Source organism: Protopterus annectens, chromosome 10.part0 (assembly GCF_019279795.1).
Source record: "Protopterus annectens isolate FY-2018-M chromosome 10.part0, PAN1.0, whole genome shotgun sequence".
NCBI classification, from domain to species: Eukaryota; Metazoa; Chordata; order Ceratodontiformes; family Protopteridae; genus Protopterus; species Protopterus annectens.
The window spans coordinates 59593504-59615772 of NC_056744.1; the positions used below are offsets into that span (position 1 = coordinate 59593504).

General features: G+C 41.9%; 1 protein-coding gene across 1 annotated transcript in view; it reads right to left on the reverse strand.

Moving 5' to 3' along the window:
- MYH10 (myosin heavy chain 10) overlaps nucleotides 1-22269 on the reverse strand; it is a 2709460-nt gene that overhangs the window by 1253921 nt on the left and 1433270 nt on the right. The window contains exon 18 of the mRNA XM_044086713.1: nucleotides 21316-21385. Coding sequence (XP_043942648.1) covers nucleotides 21316-21385 — 70 coding nt within the window. The remainder of the gene's footprint in view (nucleotides 1-21315; nucleotides 21386-22269) is intronic.

Here is a 22269-nt window from a genome sequence, read left to right on the forward strand (position 1 = left end):
CCTGAACTACTTCACCCAGCTCCTTAAGGATATCCCTCTGGAGTCTGGTGAAGTGACACAAAGGTAATTCAGCGAGCATAGCAAAGGTCGCTGAGGAAAACATCCGCTTACCGCACCTATCCATGGTCCTAGAGTCCTTATTAGGAGGATGGACGGCACGGAAGGATCTGCAAGTTCCTTTTTGGTGGCGCAGCCACCACCATGGCATCAGCGGGGACACCCTTAGTGAGGAATTGCTTGTCTGCACGGGCAGTGATAAATTTTGAAGGCCTCCTAGGGACTGGCTCTACAGAGTCAGGAGCTGCCCATGCTTCGTGCAATAACCTGCATAAGGGGTCGAAGGCGGAGACACCCAGGAGGTGGAGGGCCGAGATCCAAACGCCTCTAGGTATACTGACTCATCCTCAGAAGGATTGTTGGTGGGCCAGTTTCCCCTCTGTTTAAGGAGTTCTAGGATGTCTGAGAAGGAGACATCCTCAGAGGGGATCTAGGGGATCCCTCTGACTTCCCCAAATTCCCCCCAAAGGGTCCCAAAGGGGTTAAAAAACCCAAGGGGGGGGAACAAAAGCTTCATTATCTGAAATGACAGAAAGGTCTCTAGCTAGAGCTAGGTTGGTAATGCAACCAACCAGAACTAGCTGTCTGCAGAACACCTGCTGATCAACCTCATAAAACAGCTATGATCTGATCAGCTGTATGATGAAGCTTGTGTTTCTTTTTCTTGTGAACTTGCATGATTACCTGGGGACAGACTATTATGTCTGGCAAGGGATCTCTTACCTTGGACTACTCCTGCAGCTAAAGGGTGTATATCTCCCATACATGTGCCAGGTACTGGAACAGCCCCAGAGGTGGTATCTAACCCCTATTCCACAGCAACCAGCACAGCTACTCTAGAGTGAGACAAGGCAAAAAGTAAGTGATTTGCAGGCACAGCAATGACCCTGAAAGAATCAGCCATAGGCATATTTTTCATTTGCTTTTTCTTTTTTAGGTGCAACCAGATTTGATTGGGGGGGGGGGACCAGAGTTAAGCTCAATCAAGTCAGGGGAAAGAACAGCCAGAATAATTAACTGATAGTGCTGTATAATGTATCACAATAAGCATTTAAAGTTTCAAGCAATATGTATATCTCCACACAAAATCCTGCCAAACTGTGCTATTATCAAAAGAAAACAGTCTACTCAGAACTCTTTTACAACTGTCAGAAGTTTTCCAGTACACAAAGTCTAAACACCAAAGCAGCCAATGTGCCAAACCAGTGTTAAAATTAGCTCTGAACACTAACCATATTAAACTGCCTTAAAATAATATTTAATAGCAATGACAACTATTTTCCTGCCATATCAAAATCTTCACAGTACATTCAAATAACCATTTGCAGTAAAATATCAATCTGATGTTAAAAACACACAGAGCACAGTCCTACACACAGTAATGTATAAATGCTGAAAATGTCCAAGTGTTGCAATATTTTCCTGTCAGAAATGAAAATAAAACAGAGTAACAGAGTAAAGACAGGCCTCTAGTGTCTAATAGCACATATACACACTACACTTCTGAGAGAAAAACTGAAACAGCTTGTACAGGATGTGGAAATGGGAGTTAAAACACTACAATAACAGATATACAAAGCAGATAAATTACTGTTGTGGAAGTTGAAAAAAGTATAAAGAGAGGAAGGACAGACTGTAGAAACATGGCACAGATTACATATTTTACAGAAAAATGAGCAAGGAAGAACTGACATTTTCATAAAGTGATAGGTGAGTGCATGAATCAAGACACAAATCAAGAGAACTATGTAGAAGTATTGTTAGACTTGCTTGGCAGAAAAGTGATAAACTTGCTAAATAACTCGGGACCCATAACAATGTGATGTGGGTTATGAAATAGTTACAATCTTCTTTCGGCTTTTCCCGGTTAGGGGTCACCACAGCGGATCACCCGTTTCCATTTCTTCCTGTCCTCTGCATCTTGCTCTGTCACACCAACCACCTGCATGCCCTCTCTAACCACATACATAAACCTTATCTTAGGCCTTCCTCTTTTCCTCTTACCTGGCAGCTTCATCCTTAGCATCCTTTTCCCAATATCCCCAGCATCCCTCCTCAGCACATGTCCAAACCAACGCAATCTTGCCTCTCTGGCTTTGTCTCCAAACTGCCCAACCTGGGCTGACCCTCTAATATACTTATTCCTAATCCTGTCTACCCTCGTCACACCCAGTGCAAATCTTAACATCTTTAACTCTGCCACATCCAGCTCTGACTCCTGTCTTTTTGTCAATGCCACTGTCTCCAACCCATATAACATAGCTGGTCTAACTACTCTTTTGTAGACCTTTCCTTTCACTCTTACTGGTACTCTTCTGTCACAAATCACTCCTGACACTCTTCTCCACCCACTCCACCCTGCATGTACTCTCTTTTTAACCTCTCTTCCACACTCGCCATTACTCTGAACTGTTGATCCCAAGTATTTAAACTCATCCACCTTTGTCAACTCTACTCCCTGCATCCTCACCATTCCTCTATCCTCCCTTTCATTCACACACATATATTCCATCTTAGTCCGGCTGACCTTCTATTACAATGATTTTTCAAATAAGGTTTAATAATTTTTGAAGACAGATAACTGGTAATGGAGTACCTAGGATGAAAGTATAATACAGCTATGTTAGCTAGGAAAATAAGAGACAAAATTGAACAAAGCCAAACTGAAGGAAAATTGATTGAATTTGATATTTAGAAGGCATATATATTCCAGATAAAACTAATGTTCCGAAAGTTACTTATGAAAACGCAACTGCAAAATACTTGTAAAGGGCTGCTTAAGCAGAGAGACTAAAAAGTATTGTATTTTTAACTTCATTCTGGCAATACATGCTGTTAAGGAAAAATTACAAGGAATAGATGAAATTCAAATTCAGTTTACATGGGCTTAGTGAAATTGCCTATAATTATCTGTTACGCAGATACTATAATAACTGTTAAAAACAAGGGTAAAAGTGTGGTTATGAAGAATCTGTGTCTTCTTCCAAGAATGAAAAGAAAATGGGTGCTATATGTTTTACTAGGCATGATACTGAAGTGTTAGGCATTGAATCTGGAAACAGATTATATTAAAATAAAACAAATAATTTAATACAAGATGTAAAGGACTGGAAATCATATGATCATTTCAGACAAAAGTTGGCTTAAAATATTAGTAATACTAGGAAAGTTATATTTAAGCAGACATTTGTTTTCAGGAAGATTTGAAAATGATATATTAGAAGTGTTTAGCATGCAGCTTGGTGTTCTAGATTAAATCCTGCAAAAAGTGGTACAATATATAAGGGGGGTTAATAAATTCAGTATTTTTTTGAGCAAACTGCATTTATTTTGGGTACTGAATGTTATACAAATGATGTGACTAAAACATTAAGTATAAAATATGAACACATTTTCAAATCAATACAATCCAGGAATTATAAGAAACAAGAAAGTAACTGAAGAAGAAGCTACTGAATATATGAATACAATAAAATAACGGAAAAGTCACATAATGTTGTGTCTTTCGGCTTTTCCTGGTTAGGGGTCGCCAATGATTGGCAGTAGATTTTTACGTGCCGAGTTGCCGGCCCTGATGCACAACCTTCAAAGAAGGTACGCCCATTCATGTATGTCTCCACACAGAAGACGCTCTGAGAATTGAACAGGACAACGTCTTACTGTGAGTCGACAACGCTACCGCAGCACTAAAGTCACATAATGGAAGTGACAAAAACAGAAAGAGTTGGTATGAAAGTATTAGGAATACATGTTACAGGAAGTGACTCTTGGCAATGAAAACAAGGTGAAATTAAAGAAGCTACTGTAAACAGGAAAAAGAATAGAGTACAGTAAGGACTGTGAAGCTTTTTCTTCCTGGAGACTGATAATACACTTCCATGAAATACAAGCAGATATCTGAAATGTATGTATAACAAAGTAAGAGACAGTTGAGTATTTTTTTAAGGGTGAAAAAAATACACAAATCTGTACAGGAATGTGAAATAAACTGAATAATATGACTATGCAAATTATTTTATATCAAAGCAAAAAATGCACCTCACCATGGATAAATGGTCTCAGATAAACAATAAACAGCAACTCAAAAGACCAAAAACAAGGCTAAAAACATAAAACCGATTTTAGTGAGGTAAGCATTTTCACACCTTACAAGGTGAATCTTCAGACCATAAATACAAAGTAGCAGATAAAACGTTTTAAATAGTACAAGGTAACAGTCAGACTACATGATTTCAAAATAGGTTTTAAAGGAACATTTCCATTTAAACCAAATCCTTTGTCAGCTTGTAACACAGCAATCCACTTTACTTCACACCTTTCAGTTTTATTTTTAAAATCTCCTAACTATAAATCCTTATTTACCAATTCTAAAATTATAAAAGTAAAAGAGTGCGCATGTCCACATTCATTAACATGTTTAGCTAGTGCATTGTTGCAATCTACTTTACGTGTATCATACAAGTGCTCCCTAATACATTCTTTTAATGAGAGATTGTTCCAGCATAAAAAAACATGTAGGATGCGCATCGAGCTAAATATACTACAGCTCTACTTGTGCAATCAGCATAAAAAGTGAACATGTAGCTTCTCTTAATTGTAGGGTGTACAAAACTTTTTTCACTGCTGATATAACCGCAAAAACGACATGACTTACATTGAAAAGTACTGATCCTTTTTGAACGGTATCGCACTGCAGGCTCACTCTTGCAACATAATGACCTTTTAAGGGATTTTTATTTTTAAAACAAAACCTTGGCTGTTCAGCAACAAGTTGTTTAATTTTCTCACGGGGCAGCAAAAAATCGGCCAATTTTTCCTTACTACTCCACAAACTGCATTTACATCACTCAAATAAAACAGGGGAACACTGAGTTTAACTAGCTTCCTTTCTTGTGATGAACTCTGTGGTTTATTATCTACTTCTGAGATTAAGGTTTAGCTCTATTTCTTCTCTCATCATCTTCAATATAATATTAATCTCGAGTACCCTCTATCTAAAAATTAATATTCAACATTATTAAAACCTCCATCATTTTTTTTAACCCTGACATACTCATCCCTTAGCTCTTCAAAATATGTTTATAAATATATCCAAGGTGCATGCTACTTTTGTGTAATAAATTATTTTTCCCAAAGGATTTTCTATAGATACTAGAATTAAAACATGCTTTAGGTGTCTTACTTAACATTTAGGAAGTCTCTCTCTTTTCTTTAAATGATTAATTAGATGTAAACTTCATAAAGGACATAGTGCTATGAAGAAAATCTATAAACTCCAAAAGTAGAGAGGGGGTACCTGATCACAAAAGAAAGGTATTGTCAGCAATCTTTTATAACATAATATATGCTGTGAATATCTATTCCCTTCTAAAATTTGCAGAGCTGCCCCTCACACCTCCCAACTTATATACGAGCTCAGACATCACAGTACCTAAAAAAATAAATATTCCAAGAAATGTCAATATCACATATAGTATATTGACGTCTGGATTTTGGGGCATTTTTCACATTTCTGGACTTGGTCTTGAGAGTCCTGACATATCAAATAAGCTATCAGAACCATAAAATGCGTGGCTGTCATTTTGGAAGAAAGTTGCTTATAAAGCAAAAGGCATCTGCAGGATCATTGTTGAATGATTACTGAGATGGTTGTGACATACATCTTAGACAGCAGCATGGTCATTACATGCATGTGATTTTTTTCACAGTTAAAGGCTGTTTTCCCTTCTAAGGCTGAGGACATTCCACTCTGCACAAAAGGAGCTGAAGGTGGTGCTTGTCGTGCTTTTAGAAAAAAAAAAAAACTTAAGATTAATGTGTTGGCTTTCAAGCAGTTACCTCATAATCTGCAGTCTCCTTAAAGCAAATAGCTTTAGATTCAGTTCACAGCAAAAACATTTCTCATTTCACCTGTCATGGTAACATTTTTGAACTGTCCTTGATTTTTGTAATCTACCCAGACTCTGCCTCATTTTTCCTTTCCCTCATATTTTTTTCTGGTAAATAACTAAGATTACAGTCAATAATGCCAGACATAAGCTGCGGTGGTGCAGCAGTAGCGTTGTCGTCTCACAGCAAGAGGTTCTTCCGTTCGATTATCGGCTGGAGCGCCTTCTGTGTGGAGTCTGTATGTCCTCCCCACGGTCGAGTGGTGTTCAAAAAACATGTGTAGGGTGTGTCTTCGTTGAAGGTTGGGCGTCGAGCTGGCACCTAGGCACCGTAAAAATCTGCCAATCATTAGCGGACCGGAGTTCAGCTGTGGCGACCCCTAACTGGGAAAAGCCGAAAGAAGAACAGTCAATGCCAGACATTACTTTCATCCTTCTTAATGTTCAGAATGTGGGTTGATTCAAAAACTATTCTGTTAAATTTTAAGAGAAAGTACAGTTGTGTACACTTACCATAAATGTAGATGTTAGAGTGTATTCACTTTTACAATGATCACCTGTTGGGATATCCCTACTGTGGTAAGCCCTTGGTTGGCCCGAATACCAGAGTCAATGTTTTTGTGCTTCGGCTGCCATCGCCTGTAGTCTGACGTCAGGTCATCAGTGCTGTAAAGCAAGGCAGCTGACGTAATTACATCAATTTTTCTTGCCTTAACCCGTCAGCACAAAGGAAAAGAGAGAGAAGTGGCCTTGGTGGCTAAAGACCACCTAGGGAAGCTTGTGCCCCCCTAGGGGAAGATGTTAAATGGGAATGGAGGGAGGGAAACCAAGATTGCAACAATGAATACACTCTAACATCTACATTTAAGGTAAGTGTACACAACTGTACTATGTTCTTTGTGTTTCACTGTTGCAGTCATCACCTGTGGGAGGATTCCCAAAGCTGAGGAAAAGGGTGGAAGGTTAGGGTGAGTCCTAGGCAAGGGACAGGAGGCCCTGCAGAATTGCACAGGCAAACACTGCCCTAGACTTAAAAAAAAGAGAGGTAGGTGGTAATGCTTTGTAAAGGTATGAACAGAGGTCCAGGTGGCCACTTCCAAGGCGTCCCTGGTAGGTAATCCTCTAAGGAAGGCAGTGGAAGTGGAGATTGCCCTAGTGGAGTGGGTACAGATAGACTTGGGGATGGGTTTCCCATGTAGTCTGTAGCAAAAATGGATACAGTGTGAAATCCATTTGGAAATGGTTTGTTTGGAGATGGGCTTCCTCTGGCCCTGGGGCAAAGCTTACAAGAAGCTGGTCTGTTTTTCTGAGTGCCTTAGTACAGTCCAGATAGTACCAGAGTTGTCTCTGCACGTCTAGTGAGTGTAGAATTCTTTCCCCCTTATTTTGAGGATTGGGAAAGAAGGGGGGAAGGTGTATGGCCTGGTTAAGGGTCATATCAGATACCACCTTGGGCATAAAGGAGGTGTTAGTCCTCAGGGAGACTCTGTTGGCATGGAAAATTATGAAGGGCTCAACAGCCATGAAAGCTTGAAGTTCCGAGACTCTTCTGGCTGAGATGATAGCTAGTAGGAAGGCAGTCTTCCCAGAGAGGTATCTCAATTCTGCTGAAGTGGCAGGGTCGAAAGGAGGTAGGGTTAGTTTTTCTAACACATAATTCAGGTCCCAGGGTGGTATCGGAGGCCTGACATTAGAAGCCCCTCTGAGAAATTTTTAATCAAAGGATGAGAGAAGAGGGGTGGGTGGGAATCGTAATGGGCAGAAATGTCCAAGGCATGGATTTTAATACAGGAGAAAGAGAGGCCACTATTGAGCAACTCTACTAGGTAATCCAGGATGAGAGGGATGGAAAGTTGGGAGGTACTGCCCTCTTTTGATTGTTTCCAGGAGCAGAATCTTTTCCATTTTCCTGCATAGGATATTCTTGTGCTGGGCCTTCTGGCCTTTGTGATAATGTCCAGGACCTGTTTGCTTAACAGGAACTCCTTGTTAATTTCTAGTGTATAAGCCATGCTGAGAGTTTGACAGTCTGTAGGTCTGGGTGCAGTACCTTCCCCCTCTCCTGGGTCAAGAGGTCTGAGATCAGGGAAGCAGCTTTGGGGGCTGTAAGGTCAGACTGCGTAATAAGGGGTACCAATGTTGTCTGGGCCAATATGGAGCAATGAGGCTGGCCTTTGGTCTCTCTTCTCTTATTTTGATCAGAACTTTGGGAATAAGGGACAGAGGAGGGTATGCGCACACAAAGAGGGAGCTCCAGGGGAAGGTCAAGGCATCCACCTTCCATGCTAGGAGGCGATACTCCCCGGTGCAGAATTCGCGCAGCTAGTGGTTGAGGTGCGAGGCAAAGAGGTCCATTTCTGGGGTCCCCCACTCCTGGGTGATTTGCAGAAGGATTTCTCTGTGGAGCTGCCATTCGTGGGGGTCTAGGAAGTTTCTGCTTAGGTGGTCCAGTGTGTTGTTGATCCCTGGTAAGTACTGGGCAATTAGGTGTAGGCCCATGGAAGTGGCTGTAAGCCAGACTCATGGCTAACCTGCACAAGGGGTAAGACTGGGTGCCCCCCTGCTTGCTGACGTACCACATAACTGTGGTGTTGTCTGTTTTTATAAGGACCACCCCTGGCCTGAGATGGGGTTGGAAGGAATTCAGAGCCTTTGCACTGCCATAATTTCTTTCTGGATGATGTGCAAGTGAAGTTGCTGGGCATTCCAAAGGCCTTGGGTACACCTGCCTGCTAGGTGAGCGCCCCAAGCAACGTCTGAGGCGTCGATGGAGATGGTCTGGCCGGAAGGGTGGAGGATGAAGGGAAGACCCCTGTTCATGGCACAGGCCTCTGCCCACCACAGACATTCAGCCCTTATACAAGGGATCAGAGGGAGAGTGGTCTGTAGGGACTGAGAATGCTGACACCAAAGGTTCTTTAAGTATCACTGAAGTTTTCTCACGTGAAGCCTGGCGAGAGGGATGAGAAGGATGCAAGATGCCATGCATCTCAGGGCTTGCAGGAACTTCCTCACAGTGAGGTGACTTCTGGAAGCCAGCTGGGTGAAGTAGAGAGGAAGGAAACTCTGCTTTTCTGAGGACAGGAAGGCCATTTGGGTTGCTGTGTCTAGCACAGCTCCCAGGAAAACAATTTTTCTGGTAGGGCTTTGCTTTGATTTTTTTCTCGTTGATGGTGAACCCTAGGGAAGTTAGAAGTAATTTGGCAAAGAGAAGGTCCTGGAGCAACTTATCTTTTCACTCTGCCTGAATATGAGGCAGCCATCCAGGTAAAGGTAAATCTGTACATTTCTCTGTCTGCAGAATGCTATAGCCGGGGCCAAGCATTTGGTGAATACTCTGGGAGCAGTAGATAAAAGTAGCCAAAGGGAAGTGCAGAGAACTGAAAGTGCTGATAAGTCTGCTCTGAAGCTCGGGAATTTTCTGCACGATTCCCTGATGGGGCTGTGAAGGTAGGTATCTTTTAGGTCTAGTGTCACAAGCCAAGCATTTTGTGTGAGCATAGGCAGGAGCTGCTGCAAGGTTAGCATTCTGAATCTGGGTGCCAGCAAGGAGGTATTCAGTTTGGATAGATCCAGGATGGGGCGCCAAGTGCCCTCTTTTCTTGGAGCAAGAAATAGTCTGGAGTAAAAACCTTTTCCTGTTTGATATGGAGGGACAGGTTCTACTGCCCCCTGGGATATTAGCGTTTGGATCTGATTCAATGCCTCTGCCCACTGGTTTGGGGGGAGATCTGGGTACCCTCTTGGAATAGGGAGTTCGCTGAAGGAGAATCTGTATCCCTGAGAAATGATTTTTAAGGCCCATCGGTCCTTGGTTATAGAGATGCGATTGTCCTTGAAGAGAGAGTGAGCCTTCCTCCTAGTTTTTAATGAGTGAAAGGAGGGCAGAGGGGGAAGGAAGAATCATTGTGAGTGCTTGCCATAAAAGCTTGGCTTAGAACTCACTGCCTTAGAGATGGAAGTGGTCCATTGTTTGCTTCTTTGCTGGCCCTGGAATAGGGGCCTGGATGGCCTGTACCTGTGGGGCTTATTCTTGGCCCTGTCTGCTAGGTGCAGGGAAGGCCCAGTGCTTAGAGGGAAAGTTCCTGCTGAATCTGGGAGGTTGAACGAAATATTTTACTGTTTGCATAGATTGTGCTTTGTCTTACATCTTTTTAAGCACCTCTTCTGCTTTTTCCCCAAACAGGCGTTCCTTATCTAGGGGTGCATCAATACGTTTAGACTTGACATGATCAGGGAGAGGTTGTTTCTTCAGCCATGCATGTCTCCTAATAACAGATCCTGTCACTGCTGCCCTGCTAGAGGCTTCTAGGGCATCATATCCACATTGTAATGAGTGTTTGGCCACTTGACAAGCAGAGTGTAGTAATTCTGCCAGCTCTTTTGAGTTGGCACCATCAATAGAGGTAGAAATCTCGTTTTAATTGTTCCAAAATGTGTTGTTGATATTTTAACATATGGAACTGACAACTGAGTGCACTGATAGCTAAGGTTGCAGAAATGTATACTTTCTTACCCCATCTGTCCAGTCCTCTGGAGTATTTGTCAGCAGGAAGAGGATTTTTGACAGAACTAGTCTTAGCTCCTTTGGGCCCCTGTGTAATGACCTCAGGGTCTGCAACAGGATTCCTGTACAGGTATTTGTGAGAATCTGGTATTCTGTAGTACCTGTCAGGTTTAGTTGGGGCAGGAGGCATGGCATCAGGGGCTAAGCTGGATTCATGGAAATCATCATCCACCACTTCCAAAATAGGTGGGATGGCTGTGCTAGGACAGGTCCAGAAACTCTCCAAATCATTTCTTTGACTGTGGGAAGTCTTGAGATTTCCATTGAAAATGTTCCCTGAGGGAGTGAAGGGTTTCCCCAAAGGAGAGATCCTCTGGAGGGGAGGCAGAAGGGATGGATTCCTCTGCATCTGAATCCTCAAACAGTTAAGGGAAGTTGCTCCTCTTCAAAAGCAGAATAATCAGATTCCTCAGACTCTTGGTCTATCAATTTCTGGAGAAGGATGCCTTCTCCTTTTAGGAGTGGGTGCTTGAGTACCTTGGATAAGGGAGATGAGATCCTCTGCCATTTTAAGCATTTGAGCTTGGGGTGGGGGAGCAGTAGCAAGATGGTGGCTAGAAGCAGATTTCCTAGGAGTGGGCTGACTTCTAGGCCTGAGAGAATCCGTTGGTCTCTGAGAAGTGGTAGTTGGATGCGAAGATGTCTGTTTTTGTTGAGAATCAGTAGCGCGAAAGGCCTCCTTGGAAGCTGGTGCCTGCGTTGCGGCTCAAGACCCAACCGAGGCAGACAGCGCCAAAGGCTCAGAAGACGAAGTGGATTTCTGTGACATACCGGACTCCGAAAGGGTCTGGGCACAGCCCTGCATAGAAAAGCGAGTCAGGCATCCGGGGCTGCAAAAGCGCCTCAGAGAACTGACTACTTGCTTAGCGGAAGTTTCGTCGGAAGGCTTAGCCTTGTGTGGCCTGTCTCTATCTTTATCTCTACGTTTTTTTGGAATGACAACAGACTGTTGGCTGATGAGGCCATAATGGAATCCGAAGACGGAACATGAAAATAATTGTCTACAAAAAGAGCTCTATGGCGAATGGTTCTCGCATTAAAGAGGGCACAGAACTGGCAACAAGGGATGTCATGGTCTGGGCCTAAACAAGTGATGCAGTAAGAACGATAGTCTCGGTGTGGGATCTGCTTTCCACATACGAGACCATTAACTTTTTTGGACATCGGTTAGAGCAAGAAAAAATGGTCCCCAACGGGGTACCTTAGCTTTAGATGTTTTCAGCTGAAATTCAACTTCTGGTAGCAACCAACCCGCACTCGTGAGAGCTGCTTCTGCTACAGGCTCCATGGCAAGAAAGACTGATGTAATGACGTTGGCTGCCTTGCTTTATAGCACTGATGACCTGATAGACTACAGGCGACGACAGCCGGCACACAAAAACATTGACTCTAGTATTTGGGCCGACCAAGGGCTACCACAGCAGGGATAACCATACAGGTGATGACTGCAACAGTGAAACACGAAGAACATCTATAGTACTTAACTGTCCCTGGACTTCAGGTATTTGTCCACAACTCTTGAGCAAAGAAATTAAAAAGCTATGTTTTGTGCATTAACAAATGAAATGTGCTACCGTAAATTCAGAAACAGGATGCAGTCAAATCCATGAAAGCAGAACATGGCTCAATTGTGTTTTGTATAAAATTATCTTATTAAAATTTTCCAGACTTTTTTTTTCATGTGAAATGCATTAAATGAACAGACACATGGCTAGGAATTCCCATGTTTCGAAAGGCTTTTGTCGTCTCTGTCTGGCAGTGCACTGGGGTTGCACCTTGGGCTATCCGAAACATGTCCACAATATATGTGCACTAAGTATTCAATAGGCCCAAAGTAAAATATTTTTTGAGTTGTAACTTGTGGTTGCAGTGCCTTGCTTTTGTATAGCTGAAACAGCATGGCCAAATTCAATATATAGTTGAAAAAAAATTCCTCAGGGTAAAACAGCAATCTTAGGTGCATTTTACAGCTGAAGACACTGTTGCTGCCACCTTAAAGTTTCATAATGAAACAAAGGAGCTAAGACCTGAGACCGCCTTTCATACACCGGGACCCGATGCAATCTGTCACATGCTTTTCTGACATAATTCGATAATCTTGCACTACTTTCCATTCCTACTGGGGTGTTGTGTGAACCTTATAACAATATGTACAACACAATAATAGTCTGGAATGGCACTTTACTGAATTGTCACTACACCAGAAATAAAAATCTTGTATATTTCACAAGGGAAAAACAGTTCTAACATACTATGGCTACAGTGTCATTACTTCAAATAGCTGAAGAGGTTTTGTCAAATTCAGCATACTGCTGCTACAAAACCCCCAATAGCTAATTTAGGTGGCTTTTGTAACTACACACTACATGGTGAGTGGCTGAAAGTTTCACAATAAAATCTAAAACAAAAACTGAGAAATGGTTTATATATTAGCAGCTGATCCACTGGATCACAGGTACTCACTGAGGGCATCTCATACTTTGCATTATACTCCGTTTCTAAATGGTGTTCTGAATGTCTGCTTAGAATGTTAACAATAATGGCCCCAACTACTTTTTACTTGTGAATAGATCAGAACTAAACACCTTGTATATTTTACCAAAAAAGTATTTTTTCAACTACAACCTGCAGTCAATAGCATGACAGAGATTGGAGCAACTGAAAGTACAGTTGTGTACACTTACCACAAATGTAGATGTTCGAGTGTATTCACTGTTGCAGTCATTACATTTGGATAATCCTGCTGGCAGGTTGCCCTCAGCTGGCCTGAATTCCAAAGTCTTGGGTCTTGTGTCGGCCGCTGTCACCCCTTCCCTAACATCAGGTCGTCAGGGGTATAAAAGATGCGGCAGACGTCATTTTCTTTAGTTTTTCTTGCCCCAGATGTCAGGTGCCCCCTAAAAAGGGTAGCCATAATATATATATATATATATATATATATATATATATATATATATATATATATATATATATATATCAATACATGCACCAATATAAACTTTACCTTCATCTACAAGCAAATGCACCACATAGGCTGTATAAATCAGAGAAGGAAAGATAGGTTCCATCAGAAGAAAAAGGGGGATGGTGGGTGGGTAACCTGGATTGCAACAGTGAATACACTCGAACATCTACATTTATGTTAAGTGTACACAACTGTACTATGTTCTTCATGTTTCACTGCTGCAGTCATTACATTTGGGTAGAGTCCCAAAGCTAAGGTTGGGAGGCTGGAGCTAAAATGCATTAGGAGCGGCTATGAGGTCCTGCAGAACTGCAGTGGCAAAGCCTGCCCTGGATTTAGAGTAGAACAGCAGATGACAGTGCTTTGTAAAGGTGTGCACTGAACTCCAAGTAGCAGCCTCTAAAATGTCCTTAGTAGGTACTCCCCTGAGAAAGGCTGAAGTGGCTGCAGCTCTGGTTGAGTGTGGCCTAATGTCCTTAGGTACTGACTTGTCATGGTGTACATAGCAGAAACGAATGCAGTGGCCTATCCAATTTGAAATAGTCTGCTTTGAGATGGTCTTTCCTTGTGATGCTGCAGCATATGCCACTAGTAATTGCTCTGTCTTTCTGAGAGCTTTGGTTCTGTCCAAGTAGAATCTAAGCTGTCTGTGTACGTGCAAAGAATGTAGAATTCTCTCCCCCTTGTTCTGTGGATTTGGGTAAAAGGTTGGCAGGTGAATAGTTTGGTTGACAGCCACAGTGGACACCACCTTAGGCATAAATATTGGGTTTGTCCACAGAGAGACTCTGTCTGGATAAAAAAATGAAGGGTTCCAAAGCCATGAGTGCCTGTAGCTCTGAAACTCGCCTTGCAGAAGTTATTGCTAGGAGCAGAGCTGTTTTCCAAGATAAAAACTTTATATCAGCAGTAGCCGCTGGCTTAAAAGGAAACAGGGTGAGTTTTTCCAAGACATAGTTGAGGTCCCATGCAGACACTGGTGATGATCTTGGAGGTCTTAAATTTTTGGCTCCTCTGAGGTACTGCTTTAATAAGGGATGAGAAAAGATTGGTGGCTCTACATTGCAATGAGCCGAAATGGCAGAGGCATGAATTTTGAGGGTGGGAGGTTGGCATAATGGTTAAAGTGTTTACCTTGCAGACACAAGGAGCAGGGTTTGATGCGCACATGGGGTAACTGGCTAGGCTTAAAATGGCCCACAAGGGCTATTACCCTAGTACAAATCTATGAACCTATGATAGCTGAAAAAGATAGGCCTTTGTCCAGCATCTCAGTAAGTATTGCAAAATCTGAGGAATATTTGGCACAGCTGTATCAGTTCCTTGTGCCTGGTTACAAGCACAGAATCTCTTCCATTTTCCAGCATATGATTTTCTAGTACTAGGCCTTCTGGCTTCCAAAATGACATCCATCACAGCTTTACTGAGAGGTGTGTTTTGTATGACTACATTATTAGCCATGCTGTCAAGTTTAAAGTTCTGAGTTGGCTGAGTAGGATCTGACTGTTTTGCTGGGACAGTAGCTGAGGTATTTGAGGTAAGGTCCAAGCTGGGCATTGAGACAAGCTCCTTAGTATTGGATACCAGTGCTGGTGGGGCCAGTCTGGGGCAATCAGTATCATCCTTGGCTTCTCCTGTCTGACCTTTAGGAGTACCTTGGGGAGGAGAGGCAGAGGGGAAATGCATATACTGATAGGTGTTTCCAGCTGAAAGATAGGGCGTCCACTTTCCATGCTTGTCTGTGATAAATCCTTGTGCAGAATCTTTTTAGTTGGTAGTTGTGAGGGGAGGCAAATAGATCTATGTCTGGGCATCCCCATTTTCTTGTTATGCTGAAGACTTGTGGGTCCAGGTGCCAATTGTGGGGATCCATGAGGTTTCTGCTTAGTTCGTCTGCCACAGTATTTTTCCTTCCTGGCAGGAATTGTGCCTGCAGATGTACTTGGTAAGTCAGTGCTGTGTCCCACAAAGTCATGGCTAGTCTGCAAAGGTGGTAAGAATGTGTGCCCCCTTGCTTGTTTATATACCACATGACCGTGGTGTTGTCTGTCTTTATCAGAAGCTGTCCTGGATGAAGTAGGTCCTTGAAGGCTGTCAGGGCATTTTGAACTGCTAGCATCTCTTTTTGATTTATATGTAGATGCATTTGGTTTGAGGTCCATGTGCCCTGAATGCATCTTCCTGCAATGTGGGCCCCACAGGCATAATCTGATGCATCCATTGTTAGTGTCTGCCTGGCTGGGGGTAATGTGAATGGCTGCCGCTTGTTTTGTTGACAAGCCTTTGCCCACCATTGAAACTCCTGTTGCAGGCAGGGAATGAGAGTAATTATAATTTCCAGGCTGTGGCAATGTTGAGCCCAAACACTTTTTAGGTACCATTGAAGTTTCCTCATATGCAGTCTTGCATATGGAATTAGTAGGATGCCATGAAGCCCAAAGCCTGCAGAATTTTTCTTGCAGATAACTGGGCCTTTGTTGCCAACATTTTGAAATAGGTAGTCAGTTGCCTTTGTCTGGCATGAGATAAGCCATCTGGGCAGTTGTATTTAAGCTTGCACCCAGGAATATTACCTCTTGAGAGGGTACTAGTTTGATTTATTTTCATTGACTGTGTACCCTAGGCATGTTAGAAGTATTTTCACAAACGCCAGATGTTGTAGAAGAATGTCCTTGTTCTCTGCTTGAATTAGACAGTCGTCCAAGTAAGGATATATCTGTATTCCTCTGTCTGCAGAATGCAATTACTGGTGCCAGGCACTTTGTAAAGACCCTGGGCACAGTAGATAAGCCAAACGGCAGTGCAGAGAATTGGTAATGCATTGAGCCAGCCTTGAATCTGAGGTATCTTCTGCATATTTGACTGATTGGGACATGCAGGTATGCCTCTTTTAGGTCTAAAATCACAAGCCAAGCGTTCTTGCCCAGCATGGGCAGGAGCTGCTGCAAAGTTAACATCTTGAATTTTGGTATATCCAGGAATGTGTTTAAAATAGATAGGTCCAGTATTGGCCTCCAGGCCTTGTCCTTTCGGGGAACCAAGAACAGTCTTGAGTAAAATCCTTGTCCCTGCTCTTGCTCTGGTACTTGTTGAATGGCCTCCATGTCCATGAGTGATGAGACTTGTTTTTGTACCTCTGCCGATTGATTTTTTGGCAGATTTGGCCAGCCGTTTGCCTTTGGCAGGGTATGGAAATGGAACTTGTAGCCTTGTGACACAATATTTAGGACCCATTTGTCCTGGGTTATAATGTGCCAATTTTGTGAAAAAAGTGATAATTTTCCCTCTAAGGGTGCTGCCAGGAGAATAAGTGCTTGGTGCAGGCAGGGGGGAGTCATTGGGACCGTTTCCTGTATGGTTGTGATTTGTCTTCTCCAACTTTGGAAGTAGAAGCCCCCCCATTGCTTTGAGCGGTATAAACCTTGCGCCTGGGATCTGCCTCTAGGGTGCCTGGATCTGCCCCTTTGAGGTCTGTCTGACACAGGAAAGGACCAATTCTTTCTTGGCCAGTGTCTACTAAACCTAGGTGGCTGTACTTGTAAAAAATCTTTGACCGTTTGAATAGATTTAGCTTTGTCCTCTATTTTCTTTAATACCTTTTCTGCCTTAACACCAAACAAAGTATCATGCTGTAAAGGTGCATCTAATAATTTGAGTTTAACATGATCAGGCAGGTTTTGTTCCTTTAACCAAGCATGCCTCCTAATTACAGAACCTGTAACTACGGCCCTGCAGGAGGCCTCTAAAGAATCAAATCCACATTGCAAAGTATGCTTTCCAACTTGTTCAGCTGCATGCAATAAATCCTGCATTTCCTTGTTTTCTGCACATTCAGAGTTTACCAACATTTTCTGTTTAAGCAATGCCATGAGATGTTGCTGATATTTGAGCATATGAAACTGACAATTTAAGGCCCTTATCTCCAAGGTAGCAGATGTGTAAACCTTTTTTCCCCATCTATCCAGTGCCCTAGAATCTCTGTCAGAGGGGGAAGGGTTTTTTGCAGCAGAAGCCTTAACTCCTTTGGAACCTTGAGAAATAGTTTCTGGGTCTGCAGCAGGGTTTTTAAAAAGGAATTTATGAGAGTCAGGAACCCTGTAATATCTGTCAGGCATAAAAGGAGCTGGAGGTAAGGAGTCAGGGGTAAGACTGGACTCCGAAAATACATCTACAATGTCTAACACAGGAGAGATGGCTAGTGGCTTGTGTTGAGGTAGTAAAAGGAAATCCCTGAGCCTCTTTTTAGATTCTGAAAAATCTTGGCCCTCCCAGTGGAAATGCTCCCTCATGGTATGTAAGGTTTCCCCAAAAGAATAGTCCTGAGGAGGAGAAGCTGAAGGTATAGATTCTTAAGCATCAGAATCAAGATAATATTCCAGATCAGAAGAGGAATCAGAAGAAATAGAAACCTGATCTGAAGATTCATAGTCAGTCTCTTGCCTAGGCCTTTTATCAGGAGGGGATGGGAACCCCTAATCAAGGTTATCAAGTCTTCAGCCATTTTGAGCATCTGTTTTTTGGGCACAGAGGCCTGACCACGTGGCTCGAGTTTGTTTCTTTGCTTTGGAAGGTGCTTTAATCTTTGCCTGTGAAGCTGTTTGATGTAAAAATGTTTAGGTCTGAATACACCCTCAGAAACCGGTGCCTGCTCAGTGGCTCCGGACCCATCTGAAGGGATAATATCTGAGGCTCCAATACCTTGAGTTTCCAGTGGCATGGCTGACTCCATGTGGGAGTCGGTAGCGGCCTGCGATTCTAAAGTAGCAGGCATCAGGGGCTGCGAAAGTGCCTCACTGAGAACAGACGACTGGCTTAGGAGAAGCATCGTTGTCGGTTTTGGGCCTCAGTTGTCTATCGCTTTCCTTTTCTTTGTGTTTTTTGTGAACACCATTTCTGCATAATTAAACCAACGTCCAAAATAGTTTAAAGCAAAATCATACCAACGCTTAATAGTGAGTTGGTTAAATCTAGCACAAAACCGACAACCAGAAACGTTGTGATCAGGGCCTAGGCAAGGAATACAGTAAGAATGAAAATCCTTATAAGGTATTTGCTTCCCACAAGAAATACAATTATTAACTTTTTCTGACATCGGTCTGGAGCAAGAAAAAAGTTTCCCCAATGGGGTACTTAGCTTTAATGAAGACTTCAGATTTGAAACTCTAACACGAAAATCTCAGGAGTCGGCCGTCCGGCACTTGCGAACTGCTTCTGTTTCGGGCACCGCGTGGCAAGAAAGAAAATGGCGTCGGCCGCATCTTTTATACCCCTGACGACCTGATGCCAGGGAAGGGGTGACAGCAGCCGACGCAGGACCCAAGACTTTGGAATTCAGGCAGGCTGAGGGCAACCTGCCAGCAGGGTTTTTCACTGCTGAACACCACAGTGACTACTTTAAAGTTTCATAAATAACTCTGAAAGACAACAAATATATTGCCTTTTTGTACATGCAAGTAAATATTTTGATTAAAAAATGTTTACTGCAACAGTCTATTTTATACTGTATTTCATCTCCTCTCCATGTGTTGTTTTGAAGGAGTGTTAATGGGAAGGTTGATGTTTTCTGCAGTTCTGTTTTTATTAAAAGGAACGAAAGTACTAATTTTGGTGTCCGTTTTTCATTCCACCTTGTCTATCAGCAGTGTATTTGTTACTAATACTGTACCTTATAGTATTTGTTTGGTTTGACTTGTTCTTAGGTTGGGGAGAGAGTGAATTTATTCCTATCTTCCTTTTTAAAACTCTAAAAATGTAAGCTATGTTTCTGTGTGTGTGCGGGGAAGGACAAAGTGCAACTCATGAAAACTGTACCGTATGTCTTCAATTTGTTTTTCTGCTTGCTTGAGAGTTCTAGTTGCTCGAGTTCTGGTTAACAGAGTTTACTGCACTTAACTGTGGAAAAGATATTTGGATGTCTTAACAGGGTCTTGTTTTCAGATTTTCCAAGCACTGTGCCTCATTTTCAGTACTGCTTTAAGGTCTGCAGTTACCAATGGAACATTGTAGCTTTAATGACTTTTGTCTGAACAGGAAAAGGTTGTCTTGGATATGAGGGAGATTATAAAAGGAGATGCTGAGATAGCATCAGTTACATTTAAGGGCAACTAGTGAAGCAGCTCAGGTTTCAAAGTGAAGACGGATTTCACTGAAACAGAGACTAACCTTGAGACAAACAAACTTATTAATTAGTTGTAGTCAAAAGTCTTAATGTGGGATCAAACAGTGGCCTTGTATCTACAATACCAAGAATTCTTACTTGGAGTAAGATCAAACAAAGTGTGGACATAATGTTGCAATCCCGAAAAAGAAGAAGGTGGAACTGCAGTCATTAAAATGATCTTTGACAAATCACACATTACACTTTCAGCACTGAAAAAGTAATACCTGTTCAGAGAAGAGTCCTTCCCCTAAACTCGTCACTGAATTTGCGCAGAGCTGTTGCTCTTCTCTGCTGCAATTCCTGAAACAGAAGATTCTGCAGCTCATGGGAAAGAATATGAAAACCTTTTTTAAGCTAAGGATCTTACTAACTCCGCTTTGTCAGAGACCATCCACTATGGAATCAGACTTCTCAGTATGACTGCTGACCTACTGATGCTTCAACTTTTTGTAAGGAGGCTTGTACACATTTCTAATGTTTCTGAATTTCTAGAACAGCAAATCTAAGACCAAATCAAATGTCAACAAATCTGAACTTCAAACAGTAACCAGAAATATGGCAAACAGTTCTCCATACTACATGATCTAAGGCAGCCACAAGTAACGGAAAGAGTTGGAGGTGTGGGTAAAGCATACCTACAATCAAAAATAATCACAAGAAATATAGACTCTCAGAACATGATATAAAATACAGACATCTAAGGACATGATATAAAATACAGACATCTATGAACCATTTTTCTTCCTGCATCTGAAAGGTCCTAAAGCCACACTCCTGAACTTAGCTTCACTAAATTATTTCACCCACGTGTTCAGCTACTTAACCCCTGACTTTCTTTGGCTCCAATAATAAATCATGACTCAAATGGAATCTAGATAAAGAGATCTCATTGTGGCAGAACTGCACTATAGTATTTAAAATGGCACATGACCAAGAGGTGTGCTATCTTTCTAGATGGGAATCAAGAGGCAAATGAAACATTGCAGCACTGCATCATCCCTAAGCAAAGAAAAGACACAAACTCATTACACTTTGAAATCAGAAACCGTATTCACTTCTTATGTATTCTGCCATTGAAGTCGCTTGAACTTAGAAACAAGCTACAGTACAGAAACACAAGCATTAGCAGTCACCTACAGGAATACCTCATTTTTATTAATGTATTTGCTTTTGTTTACTGGGACAGCACAACTGAGCAGTAACCTTTGTCAGAAGAGGCCACAGAGAGAAAGATCTCCAAGACCTAACAAAAGAACATGCATTAATAAAAAAGGGTCACCACTTTAGCTGGAAGTCAGGCTGGCATATGCAGTGATGAATGTATTAGTAACAGTAGTAGTAATTCACTGAAATAACTCTTGGTCATCACCTGTAGAGAAAGCATCATACCAACACAATAACACGCTTAAAATGTCAGACAAGTGAAGGGAGATTATGTTAAAAGTGGCAGCAAAATAGTTCTGCTATAATACTAGTGAAAAAGACCTAGCATAACATTAAAAGTCTTTATAGTTGGACAATCCAAGCATGGGGGTACAGCATTTTTCTTCACACAGAACGAACCACTTCAACAGATAAAACAGAAAGTAAATACACTAATGTTGGTATTTTTATCCATCAGGATAATACAATAAAAAAAGCAAATCTTAAATCTTAGCTCTGAGCCTGCCTTTCTTACCATTCTTTCACATGCCTGCTTGCCATCCATAAATCCTTTAGGTATAGCATTTGGAGTCAGAATCTCATACCTGTGAATTAAAGACAGATAATTAAAATATACACTCAGTAAAATCACAAAAGAAAAATTAGACAGCAAGTGCACACATATCTATCACTCACCTAAAGTTAACTTTGAACTCTGTTACTTTATTTATTCGTTTTTAGGTAACTAACCCTTCCAACAATTTTTTTTATTCAGCACTAACCAGTGAGAGTGATTTAATATGATTTTATGATTTAAAGAAGCATTAGGTCCCTCTTTTAAACTGCATTTCTGCTTTCTGTTAAAGGATCAAATTAAAAGCATGCTGGTTTGACAGAAAGGCAAAGAAAAAGCATTAGAAAAATCTCAAGGCACATGTTTTTTGCCACAAGATCACAATGGTACCCTTACTGTCACAGGTATCTCAACATAACCCAATGTGGTGTGCCTAGCACCATTCAGTTTTTGTCTGAATGCATATGCAGAACATTACTGTATCAGCTGATGTATAAGATGACCCTGCCTCAGTGATACAACTGGCCTCTGGCTCCATTTACTCTTCTACTGCAAAATGGGATTTTTTTGTAGAACTCCCATATTCAGAGAGCACACACCTGATGCTGCAGCATGCCATGACATGTGCTGCACTAGGACTGCACATACCAGTCCTTAAGACTGGCAAGTTCATCCCACGCCACTAAGCATACTAACTAAAAAAATGAAGATCATTCATCAAGGTTTTTATATATATTTATGACACACACACACACACACACACACACACACACACACACACACACACACACACACACACACATATTTATTTATTTTACATTTGTTGACCGGGCTAGTCTAACTGGATATATGTCCATTTTCAGTAGAGACCCAGGAAGAAAAGCTCCAAGCATGAGCAGTGACAAAGTTAACAAT